The sequence below is a fragment of the Carcharhinus amblyrhynchos genome, unplaced genomic scaffold (assembly GCF_965287045.1).
Source record: "Carcharhinus amblyrhynchos unplaced genomic scaffold, sCarAmb.v2.hapA scaffold_62, whole genome shotgun sequence".
NCBI lineage: Eukaryota > Metazoa > Chordata > Chondrichthyes > Carcharhiniformes > Carcharhinidae > Carcharhinus > Carcharhinus amblyrhynchos.
Genome location: NW_027649802.1, coordinates 845,516 through 858,984, shown reverse-complemented (window position 1 = coordinate 858,984; position 13,469 = coordinate 845,516). Strand labels below are relative to the sequence as shown.

General features: G+C 46.1%; 1 protein-coding gene across 1 annotated transcript in view; it reads right to left on the bottom strand.

The window, feature by feature from the left end:
* The window catches only part of LOC145337698 (NACHT, LRR and PYD domains-containing protein 3-like), a 75,086-nt gene that overhangs the window by 10,208 nt on the left and 51,409 nt on the right, over positions 1–13,469 (bottom strand). The window contains exons 9-10 of the mRNA XM_080182530.1: positions 7,557–7,727; positions 224–394 (exon numbers count right to left, since the gene is read on the bottom strand). Coding sequence (XP_080038656.1) covers positions 224–394; positions 7,557–7,727 — 342 coding nt within the window. The remainder of the gene's footprint in view (positions 1–223; positions 395–7,556; positions 7,728–13,469) is intronic.

Genomic DNA, 13,469 nt, shown 5'->3' with positions numbered 1-13,469 from the left:
ACATTATTCCCCCACACCCTCAACATAAGGATCTGTGGGACTGACATCCCATTGCTCAGGGATCAGAGAGAGAAGCAACAGGAGTCAGAGGAAAAGCAATTTTCCTTATTCATAACTGACACCAATAGTAATGGGCAGTGTTTTTATACAAATACCAGCGGTGAAATTATATTGTTGAATATTCAGTTATTATAAACACAATCTCACACAGTCTGCTACTTACTCCAGTTTCTGTATTTTACAGTCCGGATTCCTCAGAGCCACAGACAGCCGTTTCACTCCTGAATCTCCCAGTTTATTGTTACCCAGATTCAGATCTATCAGTGAGCGGTTTGTACTGAGAGCAGAGACCAGGTCCTCGGCACAAGAATCAGTGAGATCATTATCCCAGAGACTGGAGATCAGAGAGAGAAAAATAACAGGAATCAGGGTAAATCCACAGTGTTTTTAAGAATAAGATCATTAACAATAATAATGTACAGTGCGGGGCATTCAAGAAACACAACTTCAGTTCACACAGAAGGCAAAATTATATTAATGCTGTAAATCTGAAATATGAATAAATATGTTGGAAACTCTCATCAGGTCAGGCAATATCTGTGAAGAGAGAAACAGATTTAGTTTCAGTTTAATTAGTTACAATTAGAACTTGGAAGTAGCAGTGAATTAAATTGTTTGAAGTGACAGGGAGCTGGGGATGGGCGGGTGACAAGGAGAGAATAAAATGGAAGTGTCGGAGTGATTAAATAATAAAAAGGATGATGGTGAAAGGGAAGAGCTCAGGATTCCCATGTCCTTACCCTGAGTCACAGGGAGGGACATGGGATGGTCAGTGGCTCAGGAATGGAGTGTGTGGTGGGGTTGAAGATGATGAGAGAGAAACCTTTTTCACACTGCCAGTGGTTCGGCTCTGGAATTACAGCCGGGAAGTGTGGTGGAGGGAGGCTGATTCGAGGCATCACAGAGGGCAGTCGATGAACATTCGAATGAAACAATGTGTAAAGATACGAGGAGAAGGCAGGAGAATGAGACAAATTCCTAATACTAGTTTGGTGAGCCGGGGCAGACACATTTCACCTCGTGGAGCTCGGTAATAATTCTGTGAAGATAATGGTTGGAAATGTATCGATATTTTACCTGGAAGCTGGTGATGTTGCAGTGTTAACAGGGTTAGATAATTTAACCAGTGTCCACTAAGGGCCATTGGTATCTCTCTCAGGTAGAATCACAGAATTGTTACAGAGCAGAAGGAGACCATTCGGCCCACACTGTCTGTACTGACTCTCTGAATCAGCAATTTACTGAGCCGTTGATGTCGTCTATATGGATTTCAGTGAAGCGTTTGACAAAGTCCCTCATGGTAGGTTGGTTGAAAAGTTTGAGGCTCATGGGATACGTGGCCAGGTATCTAGATGGGTTGAGAACTGGCTTGCAAAGAAGAGACAGAGAGTAGTAATGGAAGGGTCCTTTTCTAGCTGGAGGTCTGTCACTAGTGGTGTGCCGCAGGGCTCGGTACTGGGACCTCTTCTCTTTGTAGTGTATATAAATGATTTGGAAGAGGGAGTAGGTGGTGTGATCAGCAAATTTGTTGATGACATCAAGATGTCTGGATTGGTGGGCAGTGAGGAGCAGTGTCTGGCAATACAATGGGATATTGATAGGCTGGTATATTGGGCAGATACGTGGCAAATGGAGTTTAATCCGGATAAATGTGAGGTGATGCATTTTGGCCGGAATAATGTAGGGGGGAGTTATATGATAAAGGGTAAGCCCGTAAGGAGTATAGAGTCACAGCGAGACCTGGGGATGCAAGTGCACAAGTCTTTGAAGGTGGCAGTACAAGTGGAGAGTGTGGTGAAGAAAGCCTATGGTATGTTAGCCTTTATAGGAAGGGGTATAGAATATAAGAGCTGGAGTCTAATGTTGCAGTTGTATAGAACGTTGGTTAGGCTGCATTTAGAGTACTGCGTCCAGTTCTGGTCGCCTTACTACCGGAAGGACGTGGAGACTCTGGAGAGAGTGGAGGTTTACCAGGATATTGCCTGGTATGGAAGGACTGGGTTATGAGGAAAGATTGAAGAAATTGGGGCTCTTTTCCCTTGAAAGACGCCGACTGAGGGGGGATCTAATAGAGGTATGTAAGATTATGAAGGGTATAGACAGAGTAAACAGAGGTAAGCTATTTCCTATGTTAGAGATACACAGTACGAGGGGCCATGGACTTAAGGTGAGGGGGGAGAGGTATAACACAGATATTAGAGGGAGGTTTTTCACACAGAGGGTAGTGGGGGTATGGAATGCTCTGCCAAGCAAGGCGGTGGAGGCAGGCACGCTGGAGTTGTTTAAGAGTAACTTAGACAGGCACATGAGTGGGTTGGAGATGGGAGGATATAGGAGATTGTTTCAAATAAGGTTCATTAGCATTGGGACGTCCCTGGTAAAGTATAAGGATGTGGGATGATAATAATGTTTTTCTCTTTTAATTCACAGGTTTTAAGTCGGTCCACCTTGTTGTCCAACGAGGGGCATACACGCGATGGGTCGTACTGGGGCTGCTCTTGGTTGTTCGAGATTGGCCTAGTGCTTCATGTCGTTAGTGTGTGCCTAAACTGGACCAGATACTGGGCAAGACGACAGCTCAGTGACTATCACTGATTGCTGTGCAGACACATGGATTTGGGCCGGTGTCTGTGGGAGTTTGCACATTCTCCCCATGCTTGTGTGGGTTTTCTCCGGGTGCTCCGGTTTCCTCCCACACCCCAAAGATGTGCTGTTAGGCTGATTGGAGGTAATAAATTGTCCCTAAATTAGTTTCCCTCAATGTGGATGGCCATAAACAACAGGGGGGGGGGACTGGTAATGTTAAAATGGCAGCGCGGGCTTGTTGGGCTGAAGGGCCTGTTTCCCGGCTGTTTTTGTTCTTTGTCATTCCCCCAAATTGTCCCCGTAACCCTGCACATTCTTCCTTTTCAGATAATAATCCAATTCCCTGTGGAAATTTTCAACTGAACGTGTCTCCACCACACTCTCGGACAGTGAATTCCAGCCGTTAACCACTCGCTGCAGGGGATGTCCCGGTTCAGGCAATGCTGGCACCAGCAGCAATTTCATAGGCAGCAGCTCTGGAGAGAGCAGTGAGGAAGGCCTGGTTACTGAACACAGGGCTGAAATAGGAGGAGGAAGGTTAAACTCAATTCAATGATGCACTTGGCAACACTTGGTCGTGTTCCCCAAGGCTGCGTGAGTTTGGAGTAAATTTCTGTTCTCTCAGGACTGGAGAGTATCTGTCACATCAATCCAAGTATAACGGGATGGAGATTGCCGGAGACCTGAGCAGGCGTGGGTTATATGGTTGCAGTGAGGCAAAAGGATGAAGAACCTGCTATGTTCTGACAAGGTGGTGAAGCATCCTATAACATGTAAGCAGAGGGATATGGGGTCAAATGAGAGTGAAATGTAGAAAGGTCATCTCCACACAGACACAGGAAATGCCCGGACAGCAGCATCGACTGTCAGAGACATGTCAGCCTCTCTCTGCAGCGTTCTGGTTAGTCAGATAACTCTTACACTGTGAGATGGTCACAGGCTTTCCCTGTGCAGACACGATGGTCAGTCAGGTTGTTACCAGCACAGACTTGTGTCTTTGATGGGATAATGTGATCGTGTACAAATGAAGCAGTGGCCTGATGAGAAAAATGGTCAAGTATTTAAAATGATAGAGTAAGGACCAACTCAACATGCCAGACCCCTGTAAAACTGACTGACTCTGAACAAAGAAATGCCTACAACCAGTGAAGGCCAAATGCTTGGCCTCAGTCGGCCTTTACACAGTTGACTCCAGATACCTTGAGATAACATAGGAGACATTAGATAAGGTCGGGAAGGAGGGAATCACAGAACCTGTTTATTACAGGAAACAAGGCATGAAGGAGTCACTGAACCAAGGTCGGGGATGAGTGAGTCACAGAATTTGTTTTGTTCAATGTCCCACTGCTTGTATTACTAACATGTACGCTGATAAGAAAATGTATAATTATTGAATTGATCCTTGTAGTGGGTACAGTCTTGGGATAGAATCAGCAGTTTGTGCGGACTGTTCTCTGTTTCCAAGATTCAGCCATAAACTGCATGCAGTTTTGAGATAATAAAAACTAGTTGATTTTTAGAAAAGCAAACTTTGTTAAGTTTAATTATCACAACTCGGGAAATGAGAAATTCTCCAGTACAACAAGAGTAACAGTGGACCTTCACGTGCCTGTAGAAGGGTGCACGAAACGACAGGAAATGAGTTAAAAATGCTGACAATGTCCAGATCTTGTAATCCTTACACCTAGAATTCACAGTGCTGGAGGTGGGAGAATAGCAGATTGCGTGGGAAATCACTGACTGTGATATCTGTTGTGGAGATCAGAGTGAGCAGTTGAATGAATGGGTACAGGAGACTCTCTGGCACACAGAGCTCGTTCGCCCATCACTGGTAACATGGAACCAGCTGAAGGATGTGTTGGAATGTACATTTTATTACAAACTATACCCTTAAGAAATATACTGAATATTGAAGGATATTGAATTCGATGACCATCCATGAACAAAATGAATGGAGGAGCAGGCTCGAAGGGCCGAATGGCCGACTCCTGCTTCTAGTTTCTATTTTAATCATGTTTCTATGCAGGTTATACTGTCCGCACCATGCTATCTGTAACCGGTTTCCTTTATTGTTACTGAAGCAGTATAATTGACATCATGTTGATTTTTAATCTGAACTAATGCAGTGTTGTGTTGTTTCAGTGTTCCCCTGGGATGGCAGAGTAGAGCTTGATTGTGGGTGATTGACAGGTTATGTCATGTGACTGAGGGACAGCTATTTTTCACAGAACATTCTAGTTTTTATTCTGCTTTCAGAAGCTGCTTGAAGTTAAGACAAACAGCAGTGCTGTTTCCCTCTCTGAAGTTGGAGTTTTTGCTGTTGAAGTGTTGCTGTGTTGGAAGCTGTCAGAGACTGGGGTTACCTCTCTGCGATTAGGCTGCTCGGAGGCTAAATCCTTCTCTGAAAACAATTGTCGATTGGCTGTCTGGAAGTGTTAAAAAGCTGGAAAATCGGCAACACGTGAGCATGCCTGTTTTTGTGCTAACTAATGTTGGAGAAGGGTGTATGTCTGTGGGTATTGCTTTATATTGGAACAACAGAGATAGCTAGCTGTTATGAGTTATACTGTGTCATCTTTATGTCTTGCAATTGGTAAAGGTTATGCTAATTTTTGTTGTTACATTCTAACTGCATTCTTAAATAAACTGTGTTTGATAAAAGCATCCTAGTGGGTCACTTGATTCATACCTGGAGTGAAACACCTCATGCTCATCAATACCAAAATCAAATGTAAAACCAAGGTCCAGGCTAACTTCACAAAACACCTTGGAGTTTCTGGCCTGCGTCCAACAATTGCCTCCATTCACTCTTTCCCCTTTCTCACAAATCAAGGATTGTGAGACTGGGTGACACCTGTCCCCCTGTAAACATGTGAACGGGTCCTCAGAGCCACTGTTACATTATTCCCCTACACCCAGGGCACAAAAATCAATGTGACTGATATTCCATTACATTGGGATCAGAGAGAGAGAAATAACAGGGATTAGTGAAGATTCAGGTTCTGCTTCATAACTTCCAATCCCTGGGCCTTTATAGAGGTTTTCAGCACAGAAAGAGACCCTTCGGCCCACCATGTCTGTGTCAGCCATCAAGCACCAATCTATTCTAATCCATTACCAGCACATGCTCCATAGCCTTGTACCCTGCGGCATTTCAACTGCTTGTCTGAATGCTTCTTAAATGTTGAGAGTGTTCCTGACTCCACCACCCTTTCAGACAGTGAGATCCAGATTCCCACTACCCTCTGGGTGAAAAAACATTTCCACAGAACCAGAGAATCCCCACTGTGCAGAAGGGGCCCAATCGCCCCATCCACTCTACACTGACTCTCCGAAGATGCATCTTAACCAGGCCCACACAACTGCTTATCACTGGACATTTACCATGGCAAATCCACCAAAACTACACATCTTAGGACACTAAGGGATAATTTAGCATGGTCGATCCACCTAACCTACACTAGTTTGGACTGTGGGAGAAACCAGAGTACCTGACAGAAACCCACACACACGGGGAGATCGTGCAAACTCCACAGGCAGTCACCAGAGGCTGGAATTAAACAAAGGTCCCTGATGTTGAGAGGCAGCAATGCTAACCACTGAGTCATCTTCAATTCTCCTCTGGAACTTCTGTTCAATGCCTTAAATCAATACAACTGGTTATTGACCCTGAGAAAGAAACCTTTCTCCTTCGTTTTATAATTTGATAGAACTCCACATGGTTGTCCCCCAGCTTTCTCTATCTGAGTAAAACACCAGGAGCATTGACACACAGAGGGATCTGTGCGTACTTGTCCACTGATCCCTGAAAGTGGTAACACAGGTGGATAACTTGGTCAATAAGGAATGCAGCATGCTCGCTTCACTGGCCGGGGCATCGAGTATAAAAGTTGGCAAGTTATGTTCCAGCTGTATTAAACTTTAGTTAGGCCCAATATGGAATATTGAGTACAGTGCTGATCGCCAGACACCCAGAAGGATGTGGATGCGTTTGAGAAGGGGAGAGTGAATAGATGACAGTAAATGGAGGACAGGACATGGTGGTGGAGTCTCGCTGTTAGTAACAGATGATGTCAGTAGAGAGGGTTGAACTTAGTTCCAATGATCAAGATGCAGAATCAGCTTGGGGACAGATAAGAATTAACAAAGTTAAAAGATCACCTGTGGGAATCATTTATAGGCCCCTAACAATATTCAGAACCAAAGAAGGTTTACAAGGATGTTGCCTGGTCTGGTTAAGGTATGAAGAGAAGTTGAATAAACTCGGATTGTTTTCACTGGAAAGACAGAGGCTGAGGGATGACCTGATAGAGGCAGATATATGGTTGATAGTTGGAGTCTTTTCCCCAGGGTGGAAAGGTCAACTACAGGACGGGACAGTTTGAAGGCAAGAGGGGGAAAGTTTAGAGGAGATGTGCGGGGAAAGTTTTCACAGAGGGTGGTGGGTGCCTCGAATGCACAGCTAGTGAAGTTGACAGAAGCAGGCACGTTCCCAATGTTCAAGGTTTATCTCGATAGAAACATGAACGGGAGACGAACAGAGGAATAGAAACTGCGAATGAGCAACAAGTACTGGGTCTGAATAAGAATGAGTCGCTGCCACAGGCTTGATGGGCCGAAGGGCCTGTGTCCGGGGAGAGCTGTACACATCTGAGGAGGAGGAGAGAACCTCAGAGGGTGAACCATAACATTATTCCCCCACACCCTCAACATAAGGATCTGTGGGACTGACATCCCATTGCTCAGGGATCAGAGAGAGAAGCAACAGGAGTCAGAGGAAAAACAATTTTCCTTATTCATAACTGACACCAATAGTAATGGGCAGCGTTTTTATACAAATACCAGTGGTGAAATTATATTGTTGAATATTCAGTTATTATAAACACAATCTCACACAGTCTGCTACTTACTCCAGTGTCTGTATTTTACAGTCCGGATTCCTCAGAGCCACAGACAGCCGTTTCACTCCTGAATCTCCCAGTTTATTGTTACCCAGATCGAGATCTATCAGTGAGCGGTTTGTACTGAGAGCAGAGGCCAGGTCCTCGGCACAAGAATCAGTGAGATAATTATCATAGAGACTGGAGATCAGAGAGAGAAAAATAACAGGAATCAGGGTAAATCCACAGTGTTTTTAAGAATAAGATCATTAACAATAATAATGTACAGCGCGGGACATTCAAGAAACACAACTTCAGTTCATACAGAAGGCAAAATTATATTAATGCTGTAAATCTGAAATATGAATAAATATGTTGGAAACTCTCATCAGGTCAGGCAATATCTGTGAAGAGAGAAACAGTTTCAGTTCAATTAGTTAAAATTAGAACTTGGAAGTAGCAGTGAATTAAATTGTTTGAAGTGACAGGGAGCTGGGGATGGGCGGGTGACAAGGAAAGAACAAAATGGAAGTGTCGGAGTGATTAAATGACAAAAAGGACGATGGTGAAAGGGAAGAGCTCAGGATTCCCATGTCCTTACCCTGAGTCACAGGGAGGGACATGGGATGGTCAGTGGCTCAGGAATGGAGTGTGTGGTGGGGTTGAAGATGATGAGAGAGAAACCTTTTTCACACTGCCAGTGGTTCGGGTCTGGAATTACAGCCGGGAAGTGTGGTGGAGGGAGGCTGTATCGAAACAGTCAGAAAGGAATTAGATGATTATTTGAATAGAAACAATGAGCGAGGATACGAGAAAAAGGCTGGAGAATGACACACATTCCTAATGCTAGTACAGACACGATGGGCCAAATGGCCTCATTGTGAACCGTAACAATTCTGTGAAGATAATGGTTGGAAATGTATCGATATTTCAGCTGGAAGTTGGTGATGTTTCCGTGTGGACAGTGTTAGTAGCCACAGTCCCCAATGAAATATTAATATTTCTCTCCAATAGAGAGAGACAATTTGTTACATGGAGCTTCAGGGTGACAGGTCTCCCCCTCCACTCCTGAGGGAACAGAACCTCCCTCCAAACCGATATAGCCTTGAGAATTTCCAGGGAAGTGTCAGTGAATTGGGTTTAATCTGCCTTCTGCCTTTGTTCATTAACCAGGGCTCCCTCACTGCTCCCTTCAGAGCCTTTAAAAGTGCTGCTGGCTGCCTTTAAATCTGGTGCCAGCTTTGCCTGAATGGGATCTTCCCCTGCAGCCAGTGGTTAAGCTCTGGAACGACCAGAGCCCCGGAATAGATCACCAAACTTAAAAGAATGGGTCAAAGTACAGTAGGTGCAGTAGATGTTCATCTGTGATGAAAGAGTGTGAGAGTGTGTAAGAGGTCTGAACTGAACATATACGGACCAGGAGGCATTTGTCTTTACAGACCCAGCCTTAGACCGGTAAGAGGAGTAGCCCCCCCCCACGCGAAGATCAGGATGTTGAAATGGGTGTGGAGAAAGATGCCTGGGGTGTGATGTTCAGATGTGAGTAAGATCGAACCTGAGTGGACAGTGTTCGTAGCCACAGTCCTCAATGAAATATTTGTATTTCTCTCCAATAGAGAGAGAGACAATTTGTTCCATGGAGCTTCAGGGACAAAACTTAGTAAACGTGGGGCAATGGGAGGAGTTGGGACTCCATGAACCCCCACAACCGGTACGAGGACCAAACCCTCAACATTAGCATCATTCCACATCACACTCCAGACACCAAACCAACTGAACTAACCAACCCCACACAGAACCAGAACGGACACATTAATATCTGACAGGTTAGGGGAATCCGTCCACTCAGGCAACACAGGCAGAATCACAGAATTGTTACAGAGCAGAAGGAGGCCATTCGGCCCATTGTGTCTGTACTGACTCTCCGAATGAGCAATTCACTCAGTGTCATTCCCTCACCTTCCCCCAAAACCCTGTGTATTCCAGAGCTTAACCACTGGCTGCAGGGGAAGATCCCATTCAGGCAAAGCTGGCACCAGATTTAAAGGCAGCCAGCAGCACTTTTAAAGGCTCTGAAGGGAGCAGTGAGGGAGCCCTGGTTAATGAACAAAGGGCTGAAATGGCAGAAGGCAGATTAAACCCAATTCACTGACACTTCCCTGGAAATTCTCAAGGCTATATCGGTTTGGAGGGAGGTTCTGTTCCCTCAGGACTGGAGGAGGAGACCTGTCACATCAACACAAGCAAGTCTGGATAGAAACTGCCGAGGGCCAGAGCAGGCAGCACGTGGCTGCAGTGAGGCAAAAGGATCAATAACCTGATATGTTCTGACAAGGTGAGCGTTAAACTTACAGGCTGATATGTGAATAAGGACGGAAGAGAAATTGTGGAAAGAACATCTCCACCCAGACACTGGCAATGTCCAAACAGCAGCATCAATCTTCAGGAACACGTCAGCCTCTCTGTGAAGGGTTCCGGTCAGTCAGAGATGACTGCTGTACTGCCCACACTGAGTGACCATCCTGGTGGGCCCATGATGGGCAGTCTGGCAGCACCATAGGCTTGTGTGTGTCTTTGATGGGTGAGTAACAATGGAAATTTATGTGCTTGTAGAAGAGGGCACAGAGAGTCAGAGAAGGAGCCAAGAGTGAGAGTGTCTGGATTGTGTCATCCTTATGCCAATGGAAGATGAAGTGCTGGAGCTGGGAGACCTGGAGACTGGGTGGGCAATCACTGATGGTGAGATGGGTTGTGGATCCAGAGAGAGTGAGTGAGTGAGTGATGGGCACAGGAGAGGCTCTGCTGCTGAGTCCAAAACCTGGTGCTTGTGTGTTCACCATTGGTCAGATGGAGCTCTGGGTTAGGAACAGTCTCCAGGACATGTTGGAATGTGCATTACCCTCTAACAATCTTCACTCTCTCACAGATCAACAGCTGTGGTGAGAGGGAGACGGGTGTGCAGCTCTGAAGATGAGGAGGGGTCGTTAGAGGATGGATTGTCATATTATTCCCCATAACATCCACCAGAGCAGATACTGTCTCACACGAGTAGCAAAGGGGTTACAATCTGGCAGCACAGGACAGCACACACAAACCCGAGCAGCTGATGGAGACAGCAATAGCTGAGTTCACTCACACTCTTGAGGGGAGAGGGCAGAGCCAGCTTGTGGAAGGTGAAATGTGACTGGAATCTTTAACAATACAGCAGATACTGGAGCTGCAGTGTAAGGTATTTTAACATCCGGTGGAGTTTCCAAAGGCTGTGTGTATCCATACACAAAGGATGGAGGAGTCAATCCAGACCAGCAGTGTTACCATGTCTCAGGTATGAGCACAAATAACATCCTCCACAGAGAGATTGGTGACCTTCATGGAGAGTCACATCCAGCCTATCACCCACAGGAAATACACATGAGCTGCATGTTCTCACCACCTCCAGGAGCTCTGTGGAACATGGGCTGTGGGAGGGATGGGAAAATGTACCTGGAGTCACTGTCAGGACTTCCCAGCTGAACAGGGAGGGTCCAGTTTGCCCTGAATGGATAGAGGAGCGGCTGCCTGCAGCATTTGGGAGCTCCTCTCAGGATGCCCCTGGTGTGGGCAGTGGGTCCTCTTCTGCTCCGACTGGAACACAAACACCTCATGAAGCTGTGATGATGGAAACAACTCCAGTATCTGAGCAGAGGATTGACAGTCGGCTGGATCGTTCCAGGACTCAGGAAATCTGAGGACAAAGGCCACAGTCATTGAAATTCCCAGAGGAGAGAGATAAAGATCCTGCCTGTAACTCAGGGGAAAGTGTGGGGATGGGGGTGGTTGTCATGGTGGGATTGCTTCCTTGGGTTTCACAGGGTTATACTTTGTTGTTACCGGTCACTTTGTTATGTTTGTATTTTCAGTAAATTCAGAGATGGAACATCACTAAATAAATCCTTCACCATATTACTGGGTCTTTAACAGTTCACTGGGAATGGGAGATGGGAAATACAGCACTGAATGAGCTCAGTACAATTCCAATGTCTTTGTTTCATGTAGTGACGGCTCCAGGGAAATTATAAAACATTCACAGAAACAGTAACAGTGCTGGAGATGGTGGGAGATTTATTACACTGAATGGCTGTGTGAGTTAAGGTCCATGGAGAACATGTCTGTATTACTGAATCTCCATCCTCCCTGACACATATCCCATGTCCCTGGCCTGTGGTCCATGGGGTTCCTCATCATGAAGCATCTGGTCAACATTGTATTGCATCACATTTTGTTCAAAGCTTCTCCACTCTAACTCCAGGTTGTAGAGAACACAGCACAACACCAGGACATTGAGACCCTCGCTGGGTATATTGAATAGTTCCACCAGATCTATCTTTAGAATTCCTCTGGCCTGTGCAATGGTCACACAATTTGTCCTGTAGCAGCTGTTTTCTCTCTCCTCTGTGACGGTGTTTGGGTTACACACAGGCACAATTACCCATCCCTTCAGTGGGTAGAGCTGGTCTTTATTAATTATTTCAGGGGATGATGGTATCACGGGCAATGCAAACACTTGCAGCCCATCCCCAATTGCCCTTGAGAAGGAGGTGGTGAGCCATCTTCTTAAATTCTGTACAGCAGCTGGTACAAAATCTGACAGGCTTTTTCCCAGATTGGAGACAATATCACGAGGGGACATGGGCTTAGGGTGAGGGGGGAGAAGTATAATTTGGGTACTACAGGGGGGTTTCTCACACAGAGGGTTGTGGGGGTATGGAATGCACTGCCAAGTAAGGTGGTGGAGGCAGGCACGCTGGACTTGTTTAAGGTTTACTTAGATAGGCACATGAGTGAAACAGGGATGGAGGGTTATAGGAGACTGTTTTAAATAAGGGTCAGAGCCTCGGGACGTTCCTGGAAATCTAATGCTACGTGTTGATGTTTTGTCTCTTTTACTCCACAGGTGAGTCGGTCCACCTTGTTGTCTACCGAGGGGCATACACACGGTGGGTCGTGCGTGGGCTGCTCTTGGATTTCGAGAGTGGCCTAGTACTTCACATCGTTTGTGTGCGCTTCAAACTGGATCGGCAGATGGGCACCATGACAGCTCAGTGACTATCACTGCTAGCTGTGCAGATACATGGATTTGGGCCAGTGTCTGTGGGAGTTTGCACATTCTCCCCGTGCCTGCGTGGGTTTCCTCCGGGCGCTCCAGTTTCCTCCCACACCCCAAAGATGTGCTCTTAGGCTGATTGGTGTAACAAATTGTCCCTACACTATTCTCCCCTGAATCTGGTTTCCAATGGGGGTACCATAAGCATAGACACGGGTCAAGGATGGTGTAGGAAAAATACATTGTTAAGATGGCAGTGCGGGCTCGTTGGGCCGAAGGGCCTGTTTCCCGTGCTGTGTTGTTCTTTGTAAAACCGTTAGGAAGGGACATCTGGGATTCTGATCCCACATCAGTGATGGAAAAGCAATATTTTCCAAGTCAGAATGGTGTGTGGTTTGGAAAGAAATCTGAAGCTGGTTGGTGTTCCATCCTTCTGATATCCTTGCCCATCTCGGTGATGGATAGTGCCTGTTTGGATGATGCTGTCTCAGGAACCTTGGTGAGCTGCTCCATTCCACCTTGTATGTGGTAAAATCCTGCCACTGTGTGTCAGTGGTAGAGACAGTCAATGTTTAATTTGGTGAATGGCCAGCTGATCCAGTGGCTCCTTTTCCCCGGATGAGCTTCTTCAGTGTTTCTGAAGCTGCATCAATCCAGCAAGATGAGCGGATTCCATCACACTGCTGACTTGTGCCTTGGGCAACAATTTGGGAGACAGGAGGCAAGTTCCTCATCTCTGAATTCCCAGGCTGTGATCTACCCTTGGAGCCACAGTGTTTACAGTTCGGTGTCTGTTCAATGGTCCCCGTGCGGCCCCCACCACTCAGGATGTTGATGGTTGAGGATTCAGTGATGGTGCT